Below are 27,096 nucleotides of genomic sequence, written 5' to 3'. Positions count from 1 at the left end.
AAAGACCGTAGCATACTCATACCTCTTGTTTCTTCTGTTTAGATGTATGTAATGTGCAAACCCTTTCCTGGTTATTGACATCTCAAAAGGTAGAAGCCACAGCCTCCTCCCTGTGAATATGCAGTTTCCCCATCAGAGTGAGCCAAGCTCAGAGCGTGGCAGAGATGTTCTTGGTGGGTGATCAAGTCTTGAGTCTAGTCCCTGCTCTCTCTTCCCAGCACCAAGACCTAATACATTTTCACCTCCCAACATCTCTCCAGTTTTCATCTCCATATCATCTTCCTTGCATTGACCCTAGACCCCCAGCCTCAACTACAGTATTGCACCCACTTCTTCTCTGCCCTCAGATTACCTCCTCCACTTCATCCTCTTCCATCTTCTCAAAATGCAGATTTGGTCACATCACATCTCTGCCACCAGCGGTTGCGGAAGGTGAAGGATTCTTTGGAAGGGCAGTACTGAAGGGCCCACCACCTCTCATCTTCAGGTCCCAGCTAATGTTCGCACAGCACGATCAGATCACTCAGAAGCAGGTCACAAAGCACCATGACTCTTGGGTTCTCCCAAGACAAAGGTGTAGATTTACATTCAGCGTTGTTCCTTGCAATGGCTTTTATGAAGCCACCTACGGATTATGTCTCTTATCTTGGAAGGAGAGGTTGGAAGAGTCAATTACTAAAAGTGTCTCCTTGGTCAGCTGGTCCCTTGGTGGCTCTGTTTGCCTCTTCATTTTCCATCCTGGAAAAATCAGCTCCTCTGCTGATGATTAGAGAAAGGGAGAGAAGGATGGCCAATCCCCTTCCTCAGAATATTTTTTTTTAATTTCACGTTCAAGTGATACATTCCCCTCCATAGGACCCCAGTTAGGGGAGGAGCAGCAGGATGACATTCCTAGAGCATAAATATTTAAATATATGCTGCTTTAAAAATAGCACCATGAGCCCTGGCCGGTTTGGCTCAGCAGTTAGAGCGGAGGCCCGTGGACCAGAGAGACCCGGGTTCGGTTCCCGCTAAGGGCACCTATGTCAGTTGCAGTTTGTCCCTGTCCTAATTGGGGTTGTGTGGGTGGCAACCAGTCGATGTGTCTCTCTCACATGGATGTTTCTCTCTCTCTCTCCCTCTTCCTCCCTTTCTCCTTCTCACTTTATGTGAAGATAAATGCAAAAAAAAAAATGTCCTCAGTGAGGATAAAAGAATAAATGAAAATAGCACCAGGAGAAGCTGTCACTAGTACCATGCAGTGTCCTCAATCATACACTCTCAGGGGTTCCCTGGGGCCACCTCTCAGCCAGCAAAGGGCACCCCCCGGGGCCTCTCTTCCCCCTTCGCTCCATTCAGCCCTCTGCCTCCTTCCTCCAGCTCCGACCTCTCGTGTCAGAGTTCCCACCAGGACTGTGTGCTGTTATCGGCTCTGCTCAGTGGAGGAAGGTGGACACTTTGGGTCCTGAGAAAAGGCCGTCACCATGGCCAGGCCTCTATTTGAAAATCATAAAAACCAACCAACTGCTCACATTGGGAAGGTTAATCTCCTGGTGGCCTATCTTTAGTACCTTATTGGGCCAAAACTATGTCTGCCTACTTCCTAGTCTTTCTATACCACAGGCCGACGCTCCAACCGCTGAGCCAAACCGGCCAGGGCTACTTCCTAGTCTTGAGTTACAGAAAGCTTTTTTTTTTTTAATGAAAGGGAGGGATTAGTTAGTTGTGAGGAAAATGATGAGATTTCAAAACATATGTTTGGTGTAAAAAGTGTCATCGAGGTCGAAACTCTATGAACTACTATGCAAAGACTATTCAGGAAGGACTTCTGGTGTCTGTTTACTCTTCACAGTAAATGCTCAGTTCAGGTAATTAGCTCTATTGCCTGTTGGCTCCCTGCAGAAATGGTGATCATTGAACTTCAGAGCTCCAGCTCCCGAGCTCCACTCCCTTGGCACCTCCACTCCAAACAGACGTGCTGCGTGCATGGTCCCAGTGCTACTTCAACTGGTAGATGTTCAGCTTCCAGTTCTACGTGCTTCCCAGCAACGTTCCCACTGGCAGTGGGGTTTCTGTTTTTCTAACATCTGTAATTTTGACGTGTGACATTTTCTTGGCCTTTAGAATAGTTAAAAGACTCCCATGGGCACGGTGGATGATAAGTTATGTGGTTCTTTTATTTTTTATGGAAAGGGAAAACGACTCTCTTGAGTGAAATCATGTTTAGAAGTTGCATCAAAGCACAGCGATTAAAATACCAAATCTCCAAGATGAGCAGCATGAAAAGCGACCCATATAGTTGCATCAGAAGAATGTTCTGAAGTAAATGCAGATTCTAGCTCAGCAAAGGCTGTTTTGTTAAAATGCAAGTTCAAGAGAGTCCCCCGAAAGCACGGTAGTCGTCATCCTTGGGAGAACAACCACTTCACCGAAGGTGGACTTTGTTCTGGTCCAGCCAGCCCCAGGGCTCACGCAGCCTCCCCTCTGGCCTCCCTCCTTCTGCCTGCAGGTCAGCATCACGGTGATCGAGGCTCGGCAGCTGGTGGGCCTGAACATGGACCCCGTGGTGTGTGTAGAGGTGGGCGACGACAAGAAGTACACGTCCATGAAGGAGTCCACTAACTGCCCCTACTACAACGAGGTCAGTCCCGTCGCCCCAGGTAGGGAAAGACGCCTCCAAACTGTGGCAGGAGGCTGGACCCTACCCCACCTGGGCTCGAAAGGAATATCTAGGAGTCAAAGGGCACAAGGAGCTACCAGCAGGGGTGACCTTGACCCACCCTGTTCTGACCCTAGAACACTGGCATGCAGTGCCACACCCTCTGAACCCCCAGTCTAGATCCCAGCCTGACACTGGTCTGACTGGGGACCACTTTGGTTTTTTCATTTTTTTTTTCTTTATTGATTTTTAGAGAGAGAAGAAGGGAAAGGGAGAGAGAGAGAGAGAGATTGATGACAGAGAACATCAATTGGCGGCCTCCTGTGTGCCCCCCACTGGGGATCGGGCCACAACCTGAGCATGCGCCTTAATGGGAATTGAACCAGTGACCCCTTGGTGCATGAGTTGATGCTCAACTGCTGAGCCACACCAGCCATGGGGGCCACCCTTTGAAAGGAACACCGCCCCAGGCACTCCTGCGCAGGCCTCAGCAGTGTCTCAGTGAACGTCACACCCTGTAAGACCTGGGCCCAGCTGTTCCCCAGGCCAGAGCCCTGGGGTAGTGCCCCTCATTTCAGCCCCTGCCCGTGGTGGCATTGGCACAGTAATGAGCACTTGCTATGTGCCAGGCATTCTCCTAAATGCTTAGGTGTATCATCTCTTCTGACTGTCACAACAGCTGTCAGAGGCTGTCCCCATTTTACACCCTGGCCATTGAGGCTCCTGGAGAAAGACCTGCCCGGGTGCTAGGTGCCAGGGCCCGGTTCTGCGTGCTCACCCTTCTGCAAGGCTGCCTGAGCCTCCATGGGGCTCCTTCCGGAGCGCTGGCCTGGAGTCTTAGGGTGTGAGAGAGAAAAAGCCTGGTACCCACTCCTGTTCTTCACAGCCATTTGAGGTCACATCAAGGTCAAAAGACCTAAGAGACCCGGTTCAATCTCCCCATCTTGCAGAAGAGGAGCCGGGGGCCTCAGTATGGGAAAGACCGAGATTACAGAGAGTATTGTTGATGGAGAGGGGCCTGGCCTGTCCAGTGTCAGCCCGGCACTCTGTCTGCCACCTTGGATGGCCACCCAGACCCATCATCAAGACTCTGGGCTCCAGAGGGGGAACCCACCTTAATCAGCTTTCGTGACGGATGCCCAAGTCTTGCTCAGATGCCTGAGCACACATCAGTCTAACCCAGAAGCCTTTCCTGGAGGGCATCTCGTCTGCTTTTCCCCGTGGCTCCAGGCAGTGAAGGGTACAAGACTGGCCCAAGTAAGGCATCTGTGTCCTGTGTCTCCGCGTCTGTCCTGAGTGGTGGTGAGGGCTGAGGGTGCCATCTGTAACTGGGGGACGGCATTCTTGGGCAGCTGTGGGAGTGCCCGAGCTGGGCACACTCTGCCCTTCATAGGGGCCAGGCCAGGGCTGGGGCCTGGCCGAAGTCTCCTGTGTGACCACAGACAGGCCCTGTGCTCACAGCTGGTTTCCCACAGGCCCACCAGGGCTGGGACATCAGTGCTGAGGAACCTCCAGCCCAGCGTAGCAGCCCTCCCAGGAGTCAGGACATTCGGGCTCAACATCTCTGACACATCTTACGTCAGGACAATTTCCTGACCGGAAAAGCCTCCAGCCTAGAAATAGTTTACTTTCCCCTAGCAGATATGGAGACAGGCGCCCGTGGCCTGCCATGCTATGTGATAGGGGCGAAGCCACATCGTCCTGACTCAAGGGCTCACCTTGCACCAGGCCCACACACCTCATGTTTCATTCAAGTTGCTTCCTCCTTCCCAAGGAAACAGCTGCTCTTGCCACTCTGTGGTTCCCTGGCAAACTCCTACTCACCCTACTGGGCCCAGCTCAAATGTCCTTGCTGCTGAACAGCCTTCCCTGCACCCTCTGGGTCAGAGGTCAGCGCACTTCTTTCTGTGTGACAGCAATGTCCCTGAATTGTGGTGGGTCCTTCATGTCTCTGTCTCCCTGGTGGACTGGAGGCTCCCAGTCTCCTGCATCACTGTGGCCCAGCCCAGAGCCTGGTACGTACCTGGAGGGGTTTGGTAACCCTGCTGCATGAATACCACCCAAAGGAAGAAACACACATTTGCTGAGCATCTGTGCGGACCAGGCCCAGCCCACCAACACGGGGGCTGCAAAGCCAGCAGTTTTGCCCCAACAGGTTTCAGCCTAGAAACCATTTCCTAAACTCAATATTTACATCTACTAAGACTATTAATTTCACTCAAATGAATCTTAAATTTGTTCTTGGTCACATTTTTGTTCTTTTTCACAAACCCAAGTCTCTCTGATTTATTCAATTTCTGTGTCCTCTAAACCAGTGTTTCTCAAACTGAGCACTGTGGTGATTTTGGACCAGATCATTTTTGGCGTAAGGGACTTTCCTGTGCGTTGTAGGGCGTTACGCAGCATCACTGGCTTCTACCCAATAAATGCCACAGTGATCCCCTATCCAGTGTAGCAACCAAAATTGTTTCCAGATATTGCCAAATGTCCTCTGAGAGTCTCAGTGTCTGCCCCCTCCCCAATTAAGAACCCACTCTAAGCTATCTTCCCATGATCCTCCTGGCCACATTCCTCTTCATTGAAAAATATTCTCCCAGTCCCAGGCGTGTAGTTTCTGGCTAATTCTGGGTGAAGGGGAACCTTCCTTTGGCTCCAGTAATCACAAGAGAGGGAGGTGAGAACAATCAACATGGGAAATCTGCTCAGGAAATGCAAGGACTATGATCACAGACAGATCAGAGAGTGAAAAATTCTGGTTGTAGCTTAGCCAGCTCGCTGTCCTAGGGCTGACACAGCTCTGAGGCGCTGGCCTGGCCTTGGCCCGACTGCCTGGCTCGGGGCCTGTCTTTGTGTGGAGGAAGGATTGCCACCATGCCCCTCCCAGAACACCCTGACCAGGCCAAGGTCCCTTCTCTGTGGATGCATCTGGTCCCGGCCACTGGCATCTTCCTTCTGCCTAAACCATCTCTGTCCTTTGCCCCGATCTTTCTCTTTCTGCGTCCCAATGAATCTGCCACTGTACATTCGCTCAACAGACTCTGTCTTTACTTCTCCTTTGGCTCCTCCTTTGCCTATAAGACAGCGGTTCTCAACCTGTGGGTCATGACCCCTTTGGGGGTCGAACGACCTTTTCATAGGGGTCGCCTAAGACATAACAGTAGCAAAATTACAGTTATGAAGTAGCAACAAAAATAATGTTATGGTTGGGGGTCACCACAACATGAGGAACTGTATGAAAGGGTCGCGGCATTAGGAAGGTTGAGAACCACTGCCATGAGGTGTTCTACTCTCACGTATTCTAACTACAACCATGGAAAATCACCGTGCTCAAGGACAGGAACTATACGTCTGTCTGTCTGTCTATCCATCTATCCATCTAGCTATGCCTTTCCTCGGTCCCACACACCTCCTACTACTTCTTCCCTCCCACTTCCTCACCTCCCACTCACACCTCAATCTCTACAGTCCTTTCTGTCCCATGACTCCACTGAAACTGCCCATCCTTAAATGCACCAAGGACCCTGCTGTCCCTAAGTACGCATCCACTATCACCCCCCCTCCTTTGACTGCCTGCTCATTTCATTCACTTGCCGGTCCCTCCCCTGAGGACCTCTGGGGCCCTCTCTGCGTTCCCCCTCTCGCCAGCTCCTCCCTCCCCGTCTTCCTTGGCCTCACTTGCTCTGCCCACTGCTGACATGCTGTGCCTCTTGGAGCCCTGCCCGGGGCCTGCTTCCCTCCGACACTCCTTGGGCATCTCCCCCAGCCCCAGTGTGTCGGTTGCCATCTGTGTGTCTGGATCTCTATGCATCTCTCCAGAGCTTTTGTCCCCCACGGCCAGCACCACCGACGCATGGCCGCCATGCGTAGCAGTTGGTGTTTATTGTTCACTGACTGTGCGCACACCTGTTTGACGGGGGTCGTCTCATTGAGACTGCACAACTGCACCCCCAGCTCCCCTACCGTGAATGATGCCCCCGGTGGTTCACATGGTGGCCCTGAATCATTCTCCCCACATCACAGAGGGGTAAACCGAGGCTCAGGAAAGGAAGTGATTGGTCCAACAGTAAAAGCCCGGTCTGTCTGGCTCTAAAGCCAGCAACTTTACCCACAATGGTCTGTGTGACCCTGAAGCAGCCGGGAGCAGATTCTCCGAAATACAAGGGCAACATTTCTTCCTTCTGCCCACAAGTTCACCAAAGCAGGGATGCTTCTGCTCGCTGCCCCACACCCACCGAGGCCAGAGAAACAGGCAGGCAGCTCCCCGCTCGAGAGGACGGTTCGCGCCCACAGCAGTTGCCGTTTCCAGCGGTTAAAGTGCCTACACACGCCAGAGTTCATCGGCCCTAAAGCTCACGTGCTTTACATCTTAACGTCTCCGAAATGGGCCGCCTCTCCTAGGAGCGGAGCCTTGTGGTTGAATGGCAGGTGTCCGTGTAGCTCATTTAACCACAATGTGTCTTCCAGTCTCTCTCTACGAGACTCTCAGATGGGTGTCCTTACCTCATTGTACAGCTCAGGAAGCTGAGATTCAGAAAACGTGTTGCTCAAGGCCACGCAGCTAGAAAGGGGCAAAGCCGAGACTAGCACCCCAGTCTCCTAGGGATTGGAATCTTGCCCACCTGTTCGGGGCCCGACTTCCCACCTGCCCCGGGTCAGGGAAGACCAGTGGTTGCCGCTGCTGCTCATCTGAACTTCAGGGCTCAGGGGAAATGGCCGGGGTGCAGACAGGCACTGCCAGGAGGGAGGGGCCCAGCACAGCCCCAGGCTGTTCGCTGCTGCCCACCCGGTGACAGCTGGTCTGGGTCCTTCCCCCCTCCAGTACTTCGTCTTCGACTTCCACGTCTCTCCTGATGTCATGTTCGACAAGATCATCAAGATCTCGGTGAGTGGGGAGCAAATCAGCTCACACTGACCTTTGCGCAAACCTGACAAGGGTGACCCTCTGGGAGAACCAACCATAAAAAGGCAGGCTTGGGCCCAGACACACAGCTGGGCAAGCGGGCACAGGCTGGATTTGAGCCCCTCTCACCCCCTTAAACAGGTGACTCACCTGTACCTGACAGCCAGCAAAAGCAGGCAAGGGCATGGGGCACTGATGCTGAGCCTCAGCGAGCCACCCTGGTCCTGCCAAACACTCTCCTGCTTCACCGAGAAGCTTGGGTCCCCAGAAGGATTGAGAGGGTACTACCACCCGTCAGCCCCACCCTGTCCCACAAAAGCCTCCGCCCCGCCCCGCCTGACTGGTGTCTGGTGGTTCTGCCCGGAAGGTGATTCACTCCAAGAACCTGCTGCGCAGCGGCACCCTGGTGGGTTCCTTCAAAATGGATGTGGGAACCGTGTACTCCCAGCCGGGTGAGTAGCTGCGCGCCCCGCACCGGTGCACACGGCCGGAGGGTGTGGTGCACTCAGCCCTCCCCAGCCTGGCGGGCCCTGAGCACACACAGCCATGGGGTATGGGTGATGGGGTCTCAGTCCTACACAAACGCGGTGACTACCCGTGCGGGTCCGCCTGCATACTGGGAAGCCCCAAAGCTGCAGATTGACCCTGCGGGATTTGTAGCATCACCCCTTTTACAGTTGAGGGGCCTGGGGCTCTGCCAAGTGCCAGGGCTTCCTCAGTCACCCAGTTGGTCTGGGGTGACTCCAGAGCCCCCACTGACCCCCACTGTCCTCAAGGCTCACCACCTGCCAGCTCGGGAACCGCTGGCTTACAGCCTGGCATTGGGCTCCCCCGCTCCCTGCCCCTGAAGTGAGCCGCCACTCAAGGTGCAGCAATGACCCCGTTAGGCCCTTTGACAGTGGCAATACAATGTCACCCAGGCTGTCGCATTTGACCCTCACCACACAGTGAGGTAGCATCAGCAGTCCTTCCCACTTACAGACGACACCAAAGGAGCCAAGAGAGGTTAAGTGGCTTGAAGGTGCCACTAAACTGTCAGGTTGAACAAATTGGCGATTTTTTGTGCCTATTCAACCTAATAGACACTTAGCTGGTGCACACCTGGCTGGGGCATCTGAGTCCAAAACCCAAGATTGTACACACAAAAATCACATCATACAACACTCAGGCCACAAGAGAACTCGAAAACATCGAGTCCAATCTCTCCGATGACGGAGAAACGGAGGCCAAGGTGATGGAGGGACTTGCTCAGAGTCTGGGAACAGAGGCTGCGTCTCCCATGTTCCCTTCATGACCTCCATGAAGGTCAGGAGAGGGTGGCCTTCATGACCATAGCGCTGCGGGGAGCGGGAAGAGGGTCAGTCTGCAGCTCTGGGCTCCCCAGAAAGCACGCACAGCTTCGGGCCGTTGGTTGGAAGGACACTGTGGAGAGACAGTGAGGGGCCTCTGGGCTTCCAGGTGGTAGAGTCCTGGGGAGGGATCCACTGCCACTCAGGGACACCTGCTAAGGGCCAGGCCCTGGGCTAAGCATGCTGTCCTAGCGGGTCGAACCCTCACAATCCATGCAGACATCACCACTCCCATTCCCCAATAAGGAAACTGAGGATCAGCAAGCTTACATAGCTGGCCCAGGGCCACACTGAGTCATGGCAGAAAGGCAATGTGAACCCAGGTCTGTTTGGGCCGAAAGCCTGGTTTCTCCACTGGGGTCACCCACCGCAAAATTAGCTGCTCCTGCTGAATCTCCCCCTGAGCCTGGCCCCTTTATTGGAGCCATGATTGGAGCACTGATGTCTTCATGCCAGTGATCTCCAGCTTGGCCTCAACTTCTTGATGAGTCCTGACCTAGCCAGGGCATTGTTAGACTGCATGCTGCCAGGGACACCGGACTCCTGAGTGCTGCTGGGAGCCTTGGGTGATGTCAGTATCTCATGGAGCCAGAAGGGATGGCTGGGGGACCAGTCTGACCTCACCCTGGCAGGACCACATTTGCATTATCAGATGCAACAGCAGGAAACTGCTCACTCATTGCAACTCTCTGCTGGCAACCAGAAGGGGTCGTACAGGGCTCCACCCATCCTCCTGTAAATCACAGAGGAAGTCTGGGGTACTAGCAACCTCCCCAGCCAACCAGCCTTCCCTGGCAGGTGGCAGAGCCAGACCCAAGGCAGGGAAATGATGTTTCAGGCTGGTGCATATAGCTCAGGGCCTCCTGTTGTTCTGTACCTCTGGGCCATCTGACAGTGGCAATACACTGTCACTGAGATCGCACAGTGTTTGACTGGAATGGCCTCAGAGGTCATCAATCCAGTGTTCATCAATAGGGACCCTCAGACCCTGATTGGTCCCCTAGTCTCTGCTTAGACCTTCCAGAAATGGAGCACTCACTTTCTCCAATTTTAGATATCTCCATTTGTTTATATCAAACCAAAATGTCACCCTGTAATCTTCATCCATGTTCACTCACAGGTCTGCCTTTAAGAAACAGAAAGAATAAATTCATTCCCTCTTTTTTTTTTTATCCTCACTCGAGGACATTTTTCCATTTTTTGTTCAGATAGAGTGGGAGGGAGAGAGAAGAAGAGAGAGAGAGAAACATCGACGTGAAAGGGACACATCGAGTGGCTGCCACCCGCACGACCCAACCAGGGCCGGGGACAAACCGCAACTGAGGTACATGCCCTTAGCGGGAACCGAACCTGGGTCTCTCTGGACCACAGGCTGACGCTCTAACCGCTGAGCAAACTTGCCAGGGCTATTCCCTCTTCAAATAGCTTTTAAATTTGAAGGTAGCCCCTATCACACTTCACGGAGTCCACTGGGGACAGAGCCTCGCCAGGGACAGGTCTGAGCTATGATAGAAGGTGAAGGGGAGAGAGAGGAGGAACGTTCTGAGCCCCTGGAGACTTCAGTGCCCACACAAAACCTGAGTCCTATTCTTCTCTTGCCAAATTTTCCCAATTCATCTAGCCATGCACATCTGTCCATCTACCCATATATCCACTCACCCACTCACCCACCCACAAGTTCACCCACTCACCCATCCACAAGTTCACCCACCCATCCGTCCATATATTAACCCATCTTTTATCCATGTATCCACTCACTGTCTCTCCATCCATCCATTAATCTACCTTCACCCATCCTCCATGCATCCCCCCATCCAGCGTCTAGCTATCATGTATCCATCCCACAAACATCAGCCCCGACAAGATCTTGAAGCCCTGGGGCGGCCCAGGACGTGGTCCCCTCCTGAGGTGTGCCATTCAGCCGGCGGCCCCAGCGAGTGCTCACCACACAGCTTCTTCCATCTCACCACCCGGTCTCCCTTCAGGCTCTGCTCTGGCACCGTCTCTCCTGAGCCACAGCTGGGCTGGCCTGTCCCTAGGCAGGCTGATTTCTGCACACAGCCCCTAGCACACTTCACGGAGCCCCCTGGGGACAGAGCCTCGCCAGGGACAGGTCTGAGCTATCATAGAATGTGAAGGGGAGAGAGAGGAACGTTCTGAGCCCCTGGAGATTTCAGTGGCCACACGAAACCAGAGGAAGATGTGCCCTTTATGCTGCAAGGCCTTCTGCTTGCAAATAGCTTTAAATAAACCTTAAGGGCAGACCCAAGGATGGCCTCTTCCCCTGATATATGTCCTTTCCTCCACACTGTCCTGGGTCCTGGGGCTACTGGGTGACATTACCCTGTCTTTAGGAGGCTTTCAGTCTGAAATCGGAGACAGACACTAAGTAGTTAATCACTTGTCAGTGACATAGGAGGTGTGTGTATGGAACACCCACCGAGAACACCGAAGGGTCAGGCTTGGCAATTCTGAGGAAGTCGGGGAAGGCTGCATGGAAGAGGAGATACTTAAGCGGAAGGAGCAGAAGTTTGAACTGGGAGGAGGAGGGTGGGGGCAGAGGGAGCATAGGGATTAGGGCCTTCCGAGCTCAAAGGGCCGCAGCCACAACAGCACGAAAGTGTGGAACAGCAAGTGAATTGATCAGAGAGGTGTCAGCAGCACACAGGGACGGGGTGGGATGAGCAGTGAGCTGGCAGAGCTGTATCGGGGTCTTTACCCCAAGCACTGAGGAGCCCCAGAGTGAGGGGTGCTCTCTGAAGGCTCCATCTGGCAGCTGTGTGCAGGTGAGTGCAGAGGGCGGGTAGGAGGGCTGCAGGCAGACAAACCAGTTAGGAAACAGTCATAGCACACGCCTTGCCCCAGCTGTCCCTGCTCAGGGACCTCTGTCCCCCTGGCCCAGAGGCAGAGCAGTAGCCCCTGGTCCAGGGGGACTGATGGCCTGGCCGAGGGTGGGGTGTTCTGGGGTGGGGGCGTCAGGTGCAGTTCCTGCTCCTCGCCACTGTAGAGCATCAGTTCCACCACAAGTGGGCCATCCTGTCCGACCCCGATGACATCTCCGCTGGGCTAAAGGGCTACGTGAAGTGTGACGTCGCAGTGGTGGGCAAGGGGGACAACATCAAGACACCCCACAAGGCCAACGAGACAGAAGAGGATGACATTGAAGGGTGAGGCTCCCAGCCCCCAGCCCCCGAGACCTGGCCTGGCCCTTTCTTCCCCAAAGGGAGCCCCTGGGGTGGACTGGGCCCAGAGATCGCACCTTCTACCTCCCTTACCCCTGTTCTCACCCACCCCCAGATGCCCAGCTCTTCCTGGAAGGACTTTGGCCAGGGCTGGGGCAGCTGAGGCTGGCCTCAGCATCTACAGGTTCCTTGTCACAGGAGAGAAAGGACTCAGGCAGAGCAGGGGTTCACAGAGATTGTCCCAGGCCCCAGGAGTACGTAGATGCTAGGGCAGGAGTTGGGGTGCCCAGGCCTGGTGCCCTAGCTGTATGTGACGGCAGGAACTTGCTGCTCCCCGACGGCGTGCCCCCGGAACGCCAGTGGGCCCGGTTCTACGTGAAGATCTATCGAGCAGAGGGGCTGCCCCGCATGAACACAAGCCTCATGGCCAACGTGAAGAAGGCTTTCATTGGGGAGAACAAGGACCTGGTCGACCCCTATGTGCAAGTCTACTTTGCTGGCCAGAAGGTACAGGGGTACAAGGTGCAGAGGCTGGGTTTGGAGTGAGAGGCATCGGGTGGGTGTGCGGGTCTGCGGGCAGACATGGGGCAAAGTCAGAAGCCAGGAGACTGGCCTGTGCTTGCCTTGGTGCACCTGCCTACAAAGGGAGGAGAGTGAGAGATGAGGGGGCTCCAACTGAGAGGGGCTGGGGTGGGCCAGGCTGGGAGTTGTCTCTGCGGGGATAGGCCTTAGGGAATCCTCCCTGCTTTTGGGTTCTAGAGACCAAGAGCTGAGGGGGAGCAGCGGATGGAAGGGGGTCTGAGAGGCCGGGGTGGGGAAGAGCGGGGGAGATAAGTACACACACACACCCCACATATACACACACACACATACACACATGCATACACACATATACACACATGAGTAAACACATACACACATGTTCACACAGAAACCCTAACGCCCACTCCCTCCCACCAGGGCAAGACTTCAGTGCAGAAAAACAGCTACGAGCCACTGTGGAATGAGCAGGTGGTCTTTACGGACCTATTCCCCCCACTCTGCAAACGCATGAAGGTGCAGATCCGGGACTCAGACAAGGTCAATGACGTGGCCATCGGCACCCATTTCATCGACCTGCGCAAGATTTCCAACGATGGAGACAAAGGTCAGCAGTAGGAAACCCACTGGATTGGATCCTGGTAGGAAGGAATGAGTGAATGAGACCCTCCTTCACCGCCCCCCCATTTCACCTCATCCTGGAAGGTGCTGGGCATGGTGAGGGCTTTGCCAACAGGGAGAGGGAGAGGTGGAAGGTCGTGGCTCAGGTCTGCACAGAGCTGACTAGGCTGCTAGAGCCGGGCTGCCTGGACCTGAACCCCAGCTCTGACAACGAGTGGCCGTGTGACCTCTGTACCTCTTTTCCCATCTGTTAAATGGAAATAATAATTATATATGTGTGTGAATATACGTACATATTACTTATATGTGTGTACTGCTGCGACAGTACCTATCCTTAGACTTGTTGTGGGAACAGACCCTCCTAGGACCCAGGCAATGTGCTGGGACCAGGGACACAGAGCAAGAGAATAACCCATTCTTGTCCTCACAGTGCTCACTGGGTTAGGGAGACGGCTGTGCTCCCAAATGCTCCACACCTAAGGCAGAAGGCACACAATGCCACTAGCATATGACTCCACTCATGTGAAATGTCCAGAAGAGGTGAATCCACAGAGACAAATACATTGGTGGTTGCCGGGGAGAGGGGGAGGGACTGGGACTAACAGGTACAGGGTTTCTTTCTAGGGGGATGGAAATGTTCTGGAATTGGGTGAGTGATTGCATAACATAGTGAACATACTACAACCACTGAAATGCACACTTCAAATGGTGAATTTTATGTTGTGTGAAGCATATCTTGATTTTTTTGAGTGTTATAATTTACTTTTTAACCAGGCAGAATAAAAACCAAACAAAACACTTAAGGCAGAATCAGATCCATGTTGTACATGAGACACAACAAATCCCAAGGATGGGAGAAATAGGTGGGACTAGGAATTGGGAGGGCTCCGTGGAGGAAGAGCGTTGAACAGGCCAAGGCAGGGAGGACACGCGGAGGAGAGGGGAGGGGCCTGCACACGCAGGGCGAGCCGCATGTATACCCACACATGATGGCAAAGGGCTGAGCTCTTTGGGAAGAGCTGGTGTCTGTCTTTCAAATAAATCGGAGACAGCCCCTGCCCCAGGCACAAGAAAGCGGGGAGCATGACCCCAGGAAATGCTCCACACCCTCCCACACCCTGCAGCCTCCTGAGAGCAACATGCTGCCCCGAAGGCCGCCTCCTGACTCATGTTTCACCGAGCAGGGCATGGGGTCCTCCGCTCAGGAACCAGGAGGTGTAGGCTGGGAACCCCCAGAAGAGGTCCCTCTGACCCACGCGGGCACTGGGATGTAACACAGGCCACTCCTCTCTCATCGCTCGCAGGCTTCCTGCCCACGCTGGGCCCGGCCTGGGTGAACATGTACGGCTCCACCCGCAACTACACGCTGCTGGACGAGCACCAGGACCTGAACGAGGGCCTGGGCGAGGGCGTGTCCTTCCGCGCCCGCCTCATGCTGGGCCTGGCTGTGGAGATCCTGGACACCTCCAACCCGGAGCTCACCAGCTCCACGGAGGTGCAGGTGGAGCAGGCCACGCCCGTCTCAGAGGTGAGGTCCCGGGAGGCTGTGCTGATGTCCAGGGCCCCCAGCTCAGCCTCTTCCTACCATGGCAGCCTGGGCCTGGGCTCTGCCTGGGCAAAAGGAATTGGGCTGCAGTCCTTCGGGGCCTGGGCTGCCCAGCTCCATAGCTGGGTGGGATGTCCCTACCATCAGCCCAAAGGACTTGTAGGAAGAGGCCTGGCCCCAGGCCCAGCCTCCCTGCGAAGGTTTAGGGATGGCCTCGACCACCTTCCCCCACAGAGCTGCACGGGGAAAATAGAAGAATTCTTTCTATTCGGAGCCTTTCTGGAAGCCTCAATGGTCGACCGGAAAAATGGAGAAAAGCCAATTACCTTTGAGGTTACCATAGGTGAGTGCTGGGCTCACAGGGGGGTCTTCAGGCCCCGGGGCTCCTGGGTGGTCACTGCTAAGCCCTGCAGCACAGCCCTGGAGGGAGGGAGACCTTGACCTCTTTGCTCCTCTGGTCCCACAGGCATGCACACTGCACACCGTGCGCGTCCGCGGTGCACACATGCCCACGGTGGGCCTGGCTTCCACCTAAGCGCTAGGCCATGTTTGGGGCAGGGTGGAGAAGGAACCATCCCTGCAGAAGGGAAAGGCCCTCGTGGGGCTGGAGAGAAGGGAGTGGGAACAGGGCCATGCCCCGGGCTGGACCTTGAGCTCAGGTCATCAGAGCTCTGTGAGGTCTTTGCAGGTGTGGAGGACGTGGGGACTGTTCTCTGGCAAGTGCTCTGGCACATCTGAGCTGGCACAGACCCCCCAGCACCTTCTCCATTCCCTGGCCTTCCCTTTCCCCTCCCACAAACCCAAGACAACACCTAGGTTGGAGGGCAGGATGGGGCCTGGTAGAGAAAGGACTCTGGGCCCTCCTGTGTCCCCTCCTGCCTCCAGGCAACTATGGGAATGAGGTCGATGGCCTGTCCCGACCCCAGCGGCCTCGTCGTCAGAAGGAGCCCGGGGACGAGGAGGAAGTAGATCTGATCCAGAACTCAAGTGATGATGAGACGGAGGAGGGTGGGGACCTGGCCTCAGTCTCCTCCACCCCACCCATGCGGCCCCAGGTCACTGACAGGTGAGCCGGGTGGCAGAGTCCTGGGAGGGCCTGCCGGCTGCCTCCCATCCTCTGGAAGCCTAGTCGTCCCTGGACCCCCAGTCTTCAACCTTCCACCTCCTCCCACCCCAGGAACTACTTCCACCTGCCCTATCTGGAGCGCAAACCCTGCATCTACATCAAGAGCTGGTGGCCAGACCAGCGCCGCCGCCTCTACAACGCCAACATCATGGACCACATTGCAGACAAGCTGGTCAGTGCCAGGCCTTGGGGGGGGGGGAGGTGAGGAGGGGAGGCCTCGGAGGGCTTGCCCAGCTCGGAAGTCTCCTCTACACCACTCAAGGCCCATTCTCCCAGCAGCTCACGGTGAAGGGGTGGGGGGTGGGGGAGAAGGACTGCTGGAGAGGCCCCAGCAGAACCTGTGTCCTGTCCCTGCCCTCAGGTCTCAGAAGTGGGCCGAGGGCCTGAGGGCTATCCAGAGTGGAGTCTGGGACTCCTGACCCAGCTAGTCTTGGGTTTGCAGCTGAGCAAACCCTCTGTCTCTGGCCTGCACCTTCCCCATCTGGTCCTGAGTGCTGCTCACCCCTGTGAGTCCACCAGGATCATAGATTCAGAGCCCCAGGTGGCTTCTTCCTTCAGGAACCGAACCTGGGAAATTGGTGGTTTCCTGATGGTGGGACATTGGAGGGCGATGCCAGGTCCCAGGTCACTAGCCCCCCATTTTCCTTGATGCATAGGGGAGACATTGGGAAGGCTGGGTGGGAAGGGGGCTATGGCTCCGCATGCACCATCCCCCACTCCCGGTTCTCAGGAAGAAGGCCTGAACGACGTACAGGAGATGATCAAAACGGAGAAGTCCTACCCTGAGCGTCGACTGCGGGGCGTCCTAGAGGAGCTTAGCTGTGGCTGCCAGTGAGGGCGAGAGGCCATGGGGTGGGGGCTGGAAGTGGGGGGCTGGGAAGAGAAGGAGGTGCCTGCAGGCCTCCTGCTGGTGGGCGGGCTCTGCTAAGCCCTGCTCCCCTTACCCCCCAGCCGTTTCCTCTCCCTCGCTGACAAGGACCAGGGTCACTTGTCTCGTACCAGGCTCGACCGGGAGCGCCTCAAATCGTGCATGCGGGAGCTGGTGAGGACACACTTCCCCCAGTGCTGGACCACACGGGATGGGGGGGTCTGGAGAGGCAAAGGGGAAGCTGAGGTGGGAGGACATGTGTCTGAGGCCACAGCCCCAGGCCAGCCCCTCCATCATACATCATAGCCTGAGCCCAACGTACCCCGCACACCCCACAGGAGAGCATGGGGCAGCAGGCGAAGACCCTGCGGGCTCAGGTGAAGCGACACACCGTGCGGGACAAGCTGAGGCTGTGCCAGAACTTCCTGCAGAAGCTGCGCTTCCTGGCAGACGAGGTGTGCCCCGGCGGCGTGCACGGGGGTGCCCAGCCCCAAATCCAAGTGACCAGAAGAGGGACGGTCTGCACAGGCAGCGGTTGGGCTGGACCACCTAGGAGACCTCTCCTGCTCTGACAACCACTGGGGGACAGGAGTGAACAAGCCCTTTATTCTGCTGTGTGTTCTTCCCACCCCACTGGTGGGAGGCAAAGGAAGACCAGCCTCTTGGGTCCTTCCTCTGAGGCTCAGGGGGCCCAGCCGAGAGGTGGGCCCCTCAATCACCGCTCCCCTCCTGCTCTCACCACAGCCCCAGCACAGCGTCCCCGACATCTTCATCTGGATGATGAGCAACAACAAACGCATTGCCTATGCCCGGGTGCCCTCCAAGGACCTGCTCTTCTCCCTTGTGGAGGAGGAGCTGGGCAAGGACTGCGCCAAGGTCAAGACGCTCTTCCTCAAGGTGCTGGGAGGGGCCGGACCGAGGGTGGTGGTGCAGGAAGGGGGGTCTGGGGTCCAGGGTTTGCATCTTGCTCCTTCAAGAGGTCGGTTTCCCCATGGAGAGAGCAGTCCCCACCCTCGGGTCTGGCAGGCCCAAGCTGTTGGAGTGGAGCCCTCAAGTAGAAGGTGCCCAGAGAGGAAAGAGCTGCAGAGAGAATAGGAGTGGGGAGGGCAGCAGGGTCCCCCCCTGCCCAGCACCCTCAGCGCTGACCCCATGCGCGCCCCCAGCTGCCAGGGAAGCGGGGCTTCGGCTCGATGGGCTGGACCGTGCAGGCCAAGCTGGAGCTCTACCTGTGGCTGGGCCTCAGCAAGCAGCGCAAGGACTTCCTGTGTGGCCTGCCCTGCGGCTTCGAGGAGGTCAAGGCGGCCCAGGGCCTGGGCCTGCACTCCTTCCCACCCATCAGCCTGGTCTACACCAGTGAGTGGGGACCCCTGGCGCCCGGCCCCCACCCCGGGAGGGCCCGGGGGCATCCCCGAGCCTCAGCCTGCCCTTCCCCACAGAGAAGCAGGTATTCCAGCTCCGGGCCCACATGTACCAGGCTCGCAGCCTCTTCGCCGCCGACAGCAGCGGCCTCTCGGACCCTTTCGCCCGCGTCTTCTTCATCAACCAGAGTCAGTGCACAGAGGTGAGGGCCTGGGCAGGAGGGCGTGGCTCTGGCTTCCAGAGCAGTGGGGGGCCTGTGAGCTTGTGGGACCTGGAGAAGCAGATTGGCCAGCACCCAGATCCTTGGAGGGGAGCCTTGCACGTAACCGCATGCCCAGGCCACGCTGGTGAAGGCTTTCGTGTGGTTTATTCAACTCAGGGAAGACGCAGGCCAAAGGGGCGGGAGCAGGCCTCACATCAGCCTTCATTTAAGGTTCCCAGAAGAGTCAGGGAACATGACACTCCTGCCCCGAGTACCCTGGAACAGTGACTGGGAGTGGCTTCTGCTCGGATATCTGTCCATCCGCCTCCACTCATTGCCTGTCTCCCTGGCCTGCCCGTGCTGCAGGTGCTCAATGAGACCCTGTGCCCCACCTGGGACCAAATGCTGGTGTTCGACAACCTGGAGCTCTACGGTGAAGCTCAGGAGCTGCGGGATGATCCCCCCATCATCGTCATCGAAATCTACGACCAGGACACCATGGTATGGGTGGACTCAGAAGAGGGACCTACCACTTCTTCACTGCATTCCACGTGCATTGATGACCACCTCCCCAGATCCCCTCCACCAAGGTGCTTGCGGGGGCTGTGGGGGTCTGCTGACTCCCCTCCAAGAGACTCCAGGTGGCTCCTGCCTGTCACTGCAGCCTGACCTCTTCCCGACACTGTGGGCCTCTGGGGTGTCCCCAACCCCCAGCACAGACAGACCGTGCTCAGGCTTGAAGTCTTCAGGACATGTGTCATCAAGTCCTGCTGTCCCCAGCCTTCCTCCCATCCCAGGGGGCCCTCAGCCCCTGCGCACACCGACCAGTCAGTGAGCTCAGGAGTGGGAGGTGTGAAAGATTGGAGTGATCCCTCCAGACCCGGGGAGCCACCTCAGCTACTAGGGGCCCCTGAGCTCCAGACTGGAGGTAGGAGGGCCTTATTTCTAGTCCTGTCCTGACTCTGCCACCACTGCCAGCATGGCCATGAGCAAGTCTGTGGTGAGACTTGGTCTCCCCACTGGGGAAATGGGGTGATCACACCTGCCTCCTTACCTCCCAGGGCTGTGGGAAGGGCAGAGTGAGACCCCAGGTGCGACCATGCTCGGTGAACCCAAGCACCAAGTGGCTACCTTGGTTGTTTGTCACATCAGGGCAAATTCGATTTCATGGGCCGGACCTTCGCCAAGCCCGTGGTAAAGATGGCTGACGAGGCGTACTGCCCACCCCGCTTCCCGCCCCAGCTGGAGTACTACCAGATCTACCGAGGCAACGTCACGGCTGGAGACCTTCTGGCCGCCTTCGAGCTACTGCAGGTGGGGCCACCTCCCCTCCTGCTGAGAGACCAGCTGACGAGCTGCGAGGGTGGTTCTTGGGGGCCTGGGATGTTGGGCTTTTCCAGACTCCCCAGATCACATGGCACTAACTCCTAGGAAGGGAGGGCCCACTCTCTGGGCTCCCCAGGGTGTGACCCTGTGACCCCAATTCCCCAGATCGGGCCAGCAGGGAAGGCTGACCTGCCGCCCATCGATGGACCGGTGGACGTGGATCGAGGTCCCATCATGCCTGTGCCCATGGGCATCCGGCCCGTGCTCAGCAAATACCGAATCGAGGTGCGTGAGGGCTCCACGTGCCCCTCTTGCCCTCCTGGCTGTGCCCTGAACAGGTCCTGCTGTGCTCTCTCTTCCGTGCCCCTCACTCTCTTACTCCATCGAGGGTCATAAGCACAAATCACACCGTTCACATCAAAATCCAAGAGTCTTCAGCAACCTCGGGCCACCTCATTTTTCAGACAAGGAGATTGAGGGACAAGGAGAAGTGACTTGTCCAAGGTCACGCCTGGAGCCAGCAGCAGAACCAGGGCCCCACCAGTCCAGGGTCTGCCAGTCTGCACCGAACCACCCTGCCATGTTCTGGGAATGCCCCAGGCCCCCTGTCCGCCCCACCACACCCACTCTTCTCAGCGCTCCTGGCCCTGCCCCCTGACTCACTGCCCACTCCACTGCCCGGTTCCCTCAGGTGGCCCAGCCTGCCCACCGCTGGCTCCCTTGACCGAGGGAACTGTCCTCCCCCTCCTCCTCCACCCAGGTGCTGTTCTGGGGCCTGCGGGACCTGAAGCGCGTGAACCTGGCCCAGGTGGACCGCCCAAGGGTAGACATCGAGTGTGCGGGGAAGGGGGTACAGTCATCCATGATCCACAATTACAAGAAGAACCCTAACTTCAACACCCTCGTCAAGTGGTTTGAAGTGGTGGGTGCAGGCCCAGGCAGAGCCTGGCAGAGCTGGGTACAGCTGGTGCGGCTGGGCGTGGCCAGGTGCCTCTGCCCCCTTCTGAGCTTAGGCTCCATTGACCAACACCCCAGGACCTCCCAGAGAACGAGCTGCTGCACCCACCCTTGAACATCCGCGTCGTGGACTGCCGGGCCTTTGGCCGCTACACCCTGGTGGGCTCCCACGCCGTTAGCTCCCTTAGGCGCTTCATCTACCGGCCCCCAGACCACTCAGCCCCCAACTGGAACAGCACCGGTATGGCCACACCCCAAAGCCTGTCTCCACGCAGCCCATGGGAGGGGGCCCCAGCTCCCGGTCCAGTCCATGTGGCCACCAGTTTACTCCTCCAGCGCTTCCCCAAGTGGGCATGGGGGAGCCAGTGCCCAGGTCCTCTCCTGGGAGCCCAGGCTGCCCAGGGCTGCCCCTCACTCGAGAGCCAGGAAGAGCCAGAGCTGGAGATGTCCTTAGAGGGCCTGCGGGCAGACAGCCCCCTAGGCTGGATCTTTCTGGAGAAGACCCAGGCCTCCCTCCCGGCCTCCCTCCCGGCCTCCCTCCCGGCCTCCCTCCCGGCCTCCCCCCCGGCCCGGCCCCCACTATTTCTCTCTACTGCAGCCCCCCCTCCCTCCGGCTCACCTTCTCTCTCTCCTTAGGCCATCACTTCCTCAGCAGCTCCGTCCCTCCCTCTATTCTCAGAAAGCGAGAGAATCAGCTTTAGGCCTCTAGTCCTTCTGGTCACCCCTGACTTTCACTGTTACTCCTGCTCTTCCCTGTCTCTGTCTGTCTGTTCGTCTCTCTGTCCAGTAAGACTCCTCCGGGGCTGCCGTGTGCTGTGCAATGGGGGTCCCTCCTCTCACCCCACAGGGGAGGTCGTGGTGAACATGGAGCCGGAGGCGCCCGTCAAGAAGCTGGAGACCATGGTGAAGTTGGACGCGGTAAGGCGCATGGGTCGGGCCACCCTGGCTAGGAGCACGCAGCTGCACGGGACACTCCCTGGGAGCCAGGCTCCCTCAGCGTGTCCAGGGCTAACCCTGACTACATGTGCAATCGGCTGCATCCTAGACTCTGTGTGTGTGAGTCTGTGTGCACATGTGCACGAGTGTGGGGCGTGCATGAGTGAGAGACAGAAAGAGCAGTAACTATTTGAGCTAATAGCCTGCAATTATTCTCACTCCAACAAACACCATAAGTGATGGATTCCTTGTGGGAGCACCAGTGTTCTTTCCAACGGGTGCCTGGTTTTCCATCCCAGCCATCCACAGACAACTCTCCCCTGGCCCCAGCTGGGGAAGGAGTTCCAGCTGGAAGCTCCTTATGCCTCCTGGCCTTAGGACTAAGGCCATTTATCTGCCAGAAAGAGACTGTCGCCTGGGGCTTGAGTGCAGAGATGGCACGCGCAGGGGAGGGCAGGACAGAAGCCAGCCTGGAACCCACCATCCTGAGCAGACAGCGCCCAGAGGCTGGCAGTGGGCTTCCTCCCCACCGCTTTCTCCAAATCTCATTTCCAACCTCGCCTGCTTCATGCAACCTGGGTATTCTCCTAGCTTCTGAGATCGGAACTTAGCCAACTCCACATCAGGCCACCTTCTCTTAGCCCATAATCCTTGACCCCAGAGGGTGCCGGCCAGTGGCTGAGTTAGCAGTGGGCATGACTCTCAGGAAAGGGGAGGTCCAGTGCCTGTCCCACAGCCCTAGGATGGCACTGCCAGGCTCTGGGGCTACACCTGAACGTCCCCATTTCTCTCAGCTCCCAGCCTCCTGAGCTCCTCCCTGAGGAGCCTGCTCCTCGTAAGGGTCTGCTGGGAGGACCCCTAGTTTCAGGCCATCAGTAAACAAGACAGAGGATGGGTACCCTCGCTTCCCCGTCATCACACAGGCCCTGGCTCTGGTAGGGTATTTTCACCAGGGTCCTCTTTGGCTGTGCAAGTGTGTGTGTGTGTGTGCGCGCGAATCCAATTCGTTTTTAAGGTGCTTGACCTGCTAAGGGAGGAAAAGTGGAGTTGAAGTTGACTCCCTCAAGCCAACATCACTGAACTCCTGAATGTGGCCAGCCTCCCCTCCCAATCCTGACCCTGCATTGAAATCATCTGGGGAGTCCACCGCTGTAAGGTCCGAGGAAACATCTGCAAAGCAGACCTTGGCAGGCTCCCCAGCAGTTAGAGCAGAGTGGCCCCCGAGAGCACAGGGACTCAGCACACAGCAAGCGTCCCTGCGTGAGCTCCCTCTCCTCCACGCTCCCTGGCGGGGCCGCTGCCTCCACCCCAGGCCTGGGGAGGCGGGGGGCTAATTCTGTCCTCGTCTCTTTGGTCCCCTTTGCAGACTTCTGATGCCGTCATCAAGGTGGATGTGGTGAGTGTGGGGACTATTGGGGGCTCTGGGGAAAGAGGACCCTGCACTGGCATAGGGTGTCAGGCCAGAGGGCCTCAGCCCCTGGATGCTCATCCCTGTACCCCCCCCACCACCACCACCACCCAAAGAGGCAGAGGGAGAGAGCCGCGTAGGCAGCGGGCCTGGGTGCCAGAACTGCTTTGGCCAGAGGCTCATATTGGGAGGTCATGACCTCTCCAGCCACGTGACCTCCTCCACAGAACAAAGCCCTGCCCCTTTGACAGTGGTGGCCCCACAGACCCTCATGGAACCCAGAGCTTCCTGGGAGCAGATGGTCAGAATGGATGGGGGACCCTAGATTGTCCAGGGCCCGGGGAATGGCCAGGGTGCAGGGATGTATGCAGGACTGGACCGGGCCACCCCTCCAGGCTGACGAGGAGAAGGAAAAGAAGAGAAAGAAGAAGAAGGGCAGCTCAGAAGAGCCAGAGGACGAGGAGCCAGATGAGAGCATGCTGGACTGGTGGTCCAAGTACTTCGCCTCCATCGACACCATGAAGGAGGTGAGGCCTCGGGCCTGGGCCAGGGGCTGAGGAGGAGCTGGGCTAAGGGAGGTGACTGCAACGCCACATCAGGCCCTCCTGTCCGACTTCTTTCCCACTCCGCACCAGAGCGGGCTCCTCCGCTCCATTAACATGAGCTTGGAACACCCTTGCCTCACAGCCTGGAAGTTCTAGGTCAGGACTCACCTTCCCAGCATGGCGGCCCAGCCTGCCCTCTCTGGCTTGCTTTTCTCTTGTCCTCATTCATTTATTTCACAAACATCTCTTGAATATATATGAGTCAGACACGATCCTAGGTGCCTTGGGAGCCATATTCAGTACTGTAAGACGCCATACCTGCCTTGGGAGCCTTCTGCTCACTGGGCGAAATGGACATGTAAACAGATATCGTACAGTGTGACGACAAAAGCAAATCAGTGCCTGCTGGAGTCAAGGAAGGCTTCACAGAGGAAGTGACATTTGGGGAAGAGGAGAACATGCTCAGAGGCCAAAAGGAAACTACAGCTTCTCAGCAGGACTGGCCCATCTTCATACCATTTTATTTTACACATCTCGGTCACTCTGGCTATGACATGTTCTCCCCCTGTTGTGTGCACAGGGAGGGGTTCTGTCTGCTGAGCCAGATCACAAGTTCCAGAAAGCGAATTTCTCCTCTTCTTCAGCTGTCCCGTCCCCACACTGCCTTCCCAGCTCAGGGCCACCCTGGCTGGCTGGCTGGCTGGCTGGCCCAGAGGGACGTGCCCGCCACAGTGGTTCCCCCAGCTGAGCTGATGCAGCCACACTCTCCCCAGCCCCTGCTGTGGCCCAGGCTGTGAGTGATGTTTACTACCCACATTGGTCAGAGCGCAGGCTCAGCTGCTGCGGCAAGTTAGGTCAGTGTGAATGAGGAAAAGGCTGGCATGGTGACTCGACGGTGTCCAGGATCAAGATCCTGCCACCTTGTTACTGACATCTGTGTAGTCAGAGATGGCTTGCCATCATGTCCTAACACCAGTGCGCAGGAAGCGGTGAAGAGAAGAGGACCATATTCTTTTCCTCTTAAGGGCCCAGCCCAGAAGCTGCACATATTGGCCAGGACCTAGTCCCACAGCCACATAGCTGCAAGGGAGGCTGGGAAATGTCATCTTCACCTAAGTTGGCTGTGTGCCAAGAAAATCTCCTCAAGCACAGTAGAGCAGATAATTGGGGGACAGATCTTCTGCCACCATCACCTCCTACATACAGTTTGGCCAGGCTGGAGCTCCAAGAGGCAACCTGTTTTCTCCTTGTCACTATGCCTGTAATTTGCATGGGCTGCCACCAGGTGACAGTGGTGCTCTGGTAGAAACCCAGTGATTTAGTTTCCAGCAGGTGGGGTGTACCCAGTGAAGAAAATAAAGCAGATTTTCTCACTCTGTTATACTTTTCTACATTAAGAAATAATATAGCCCTGGCTGCTTTGGCTCAGCGGTTAAAGCGTTGGCCTGCAGTCCGAAGAGACCCGCGTTCTGTTCCTGCTAAGGGCACATACCTCAGTTGCAGTTTGTCCCCGTCCCTGGTTGGGTCATGCAGGTGGCAGCTACTCGATGTGTCCCTTTCACATCGATGTTTCTCTCTCTCTCTCCCTCCCGCTCTATCTGAACAAAAAATGGAAAAATGTCCTCAGGTGAGGATAAAAATAAAAATAATAATAATAATAATAATAATATAGCCTGGCCAGTGTGGCTCAGTGGATTGAGCATTGTCCCATGGACTGAGAGGCCCTGGTTTGATTCTCCGTCAGGGCACATGCCCAGGTGGTGGGCTGGATCCCCAGTATAGGGTGTGCAGGAGGCAGACAATTGATATTTCTCTCATTAATGTCTCCCTCTCCCTCTCTCTCTAAAAAAAAGTCAATAAAAACATATTTTTAAAAAGGAAATAGAATTTTAAAATAGTAACATAACAAGCAACATTAAAGAACACTATATGTTTAATGATGCACAATTTAAAAGAATCATAAACCCCTAAGTACAGTTAGTCATATTGTACACATCATAAATTTTTTTAACCCACTAAGCAGAGCACATGATGGGTTTCTAACCCAGTAGGAAAGAGTTTCTGTTTCTAGTACATTTAAGACTGGTCTGAGACCACCGTGGCGTGGGGGAGGGCAACAGGCCCCTCCCCAGGAAGCCCACCTTCCCTCCTCCTCACCTCATCTTTCGGCAGCAACTTCGACAGCAAGATACCTCAGGAGTGGACTTGGAGGAGAAGGAGGAGATGGACAATACTGAAGGTGAGCTCTAGCATCCTGGATCTCTGCCTCTCCCTGCCCTGGCCCCATGTGGCCAGCTCCCCTGCCTACCACACCAGCTGCTTCTCTTTCTCCCTCCCAGGGGCCCACACAGCTGCGGCCGACGGGCAGATCTCACCAGGCATCCCTGGGCACTAGTGAGCAGGCTTAGGCCCTTTTCCAGAGTGGCTTTTACTCTGACCAGTTCAACAACCACAGTAATGGACAGACATTTAGAGCCACAGAACATAAAGCTGGAAGGGATCTCACAGTTCATCTTACCCAGCATTTGCCCGGCCTTTTCCGTGGAGCAATGTTAATGGGTATTCTGGAGGGAGAAGAGGGTTCTGCGGTTTAATGTGAAAAATAGTTTTTGGTTTTTACTTTTTTGGTGCAGAACTTCCCAGTGCCTTTGATATACAAATGTTATTATAAATCTCTAAAAGGAAGCTATAGTACAAAATATTTCCCCAACATATTTGACCATGATACCCTTTTTCCTAAAGCATTACAAGAACACATGCACCTGGTGTCCCCCTGAACACAGTTTGGGAAATGCTGATATAGTACAACCTCTTAATGCTACAGACAAGCAGACTGAGGCCAGAGAGAATAGTGAGCGCCTCCCATGCCCCGTTCTGTCAAAGGGCATGACAATAGTCTGTGCACACTCCTTCTTGGGCACCTGCCACCCATGTGGGAGGGGCATGCCAGGGAGGACTGTCTGCATTTCAGATGAGTACACAGAGACGGGCCAAGTAAAATTAATAAAGTAAATGAGCAGTGGAGCTGGATCTCCAGCCCAAGCCTTCCTGCTCCATCGTTTCTGCCCCAAACTGAGTAGGTCTCCTTTTCTGTTTCTGCCCAGCTCTGAAGGGGCTGACGAAGGGCAAGGAGAAGGCAAAGGCTGCAAAGGAGGAGAAGAAGAAGAGAACCCAGAGTCCTGGCCCTGGCCAGGGGTCTGAAGCCCCTGAGAAGAAGAAACCCAAGATTGATGAGCTCAAGGTGAGGGTCTGGGACAGACCCTGCCAGGGGTGTGGGGTCACACCTGAGGGCATGAGGTGGCAGATGGGACAAGAGGGAGGCCAGTGCACAGGCCACATCCCCCTGACGGCTTGGCCTGGCTCAGGTGTACCCCAAGGAGCTGGAGTCCGAGTTCGACAACTTTGAGGACTGGCTGCACACCTTCAACCTGCTTCGGGGCAAGACAGGAGATGATGAGGATGGCTCCACCGAGGACGAGCGCATCGTGGGCCGGTTCAAGGTCAGGCGAGGAGCGGGGCTTAGCCCCTAAGCCCCAGGCCCTGAACCCTGAGCCCCCGGCCACCCCCACCCCCACCACCTCACCAGTCTGAGC

At 56.3% G+C, this 27,096-nt stretch overlaps 1 protein-coding gene across 4 annotated transcripts in view; it reads left to right on the top strand.

Annotated features, from left to right (window-relative positions):
- OTOF (otoferlin) overlaps positions 1-27,096 on the top strand; it is an 89,919-nt gene that overhangs the window by 53,714 nt on the left and 9,109 nt on the right. For 2 of the 4 annotated variants that reach the window (XM_036262469.1, XM_036262468.1), the window contains exons 9-35: positions 2,489-2,620; positions 7,458-7,520; positions 7,906-7,990; positions 11,895-12,054; positions 12,390-12,576; positions 13,030-13,216; positions 14,535-14,758; positions 15,011-15,119; positions 15,662-15,842; positions 15,954-16,074; positions 16,633-16,733; positions 16,854-16,944; positions 17,109-17,225; positions 17,515-17,667; positions 17,934-18,123; positions 18,207-18,331; positions 18,698-18,832; positions 19,484-19,645; positions 19,823-19,942; positions 20,418-20,579; positions 20,693-20,855; positions 21,402-21,532; positions 22,917-22,946; positions 23,354-23,485; positions 25,676-25,742; positions 26,608-26,744; positions 26,869-27,003. In XM_036262469.1, the coding sequence (XP_036118362.1) occupies positions 2,489-2,620; positions 7,458-7,520; positions 7,906-7,990; positions 11,895-12,054; positions 12,390-12,576; positions 13,030-13,216; positions 14,535-14,758; positions 15,011-15,119; positions 15,662-15,842; positions 15,954-16,074; positions 16,633-16,733; positions 16,854-16,944; positions 17,109-17,225; positions 17,515-17,667; positions 17,934-18,123; positions 18,207-18,331; positions 18,698-18,832; positions 19,484-19,645; positions 19,823-19,942; positions 20,418-20,579; positions 20,693-20,855; positions 21,402-21,532; positions 22,917-22,946; positions 23,354-23,485; positions 25,676-25,742; positions 26,608-26,744; positions 26,869-27,003 (3,600 nt within the window). The remainder of the gene's footprint in view (positions 1-2,488; positions 2,621-7,457; positions 7,521-7,905; positions 7,991-11,894; positions 12,055-12,389; positions 12,577-13,029; positions 13,217-14,534; positions 14,759-15,010; positions 15,120-15,661; positions 15,843-15,953; positions 16,075-16,632; positions 16,734-16,853; positions 16,945-17,108; positions 17,226-17,514; positions 17,668-17,933; positions 18,124-18,206; positions 18,332-18,697; positions 18,833-19,483; positions 19,646-19,822; positions 19,943-20,417; positions 20,580-20,692; positions 20,856-21,401; positions 21,533-22,916; positions 22,947-23,353; positions 23,486-25,675; positions 25,743-26,607; positions 26,745-26,868; positions 27,004-27,096) is intronic. The other 2 variants (XM_036262470.1, XM_036262471.1) reach the window with 1 other exon arrangement.

This window comes from Molossus molossus, unplaced genomic scaffold (assembly GCF_014108415.1).
Source record: "Molossus molossus isolate mMolMol1 unplaced genomic scaffold, mMolMol1.p scaffold_m16_p_15, whole genome shotgun sequence".
NCBI classification, from domain to species: Eukaryota; Metazoa; Chordata; class Mammalia; order Chiroptera; family Molossidae; genus Molossus; species Molossus molossus.
The sequence above is the reverse complement of the archived record's forward strand: the minus strand, read 5'-3'. Positions and strand labels throughout refer to the sequence as shown.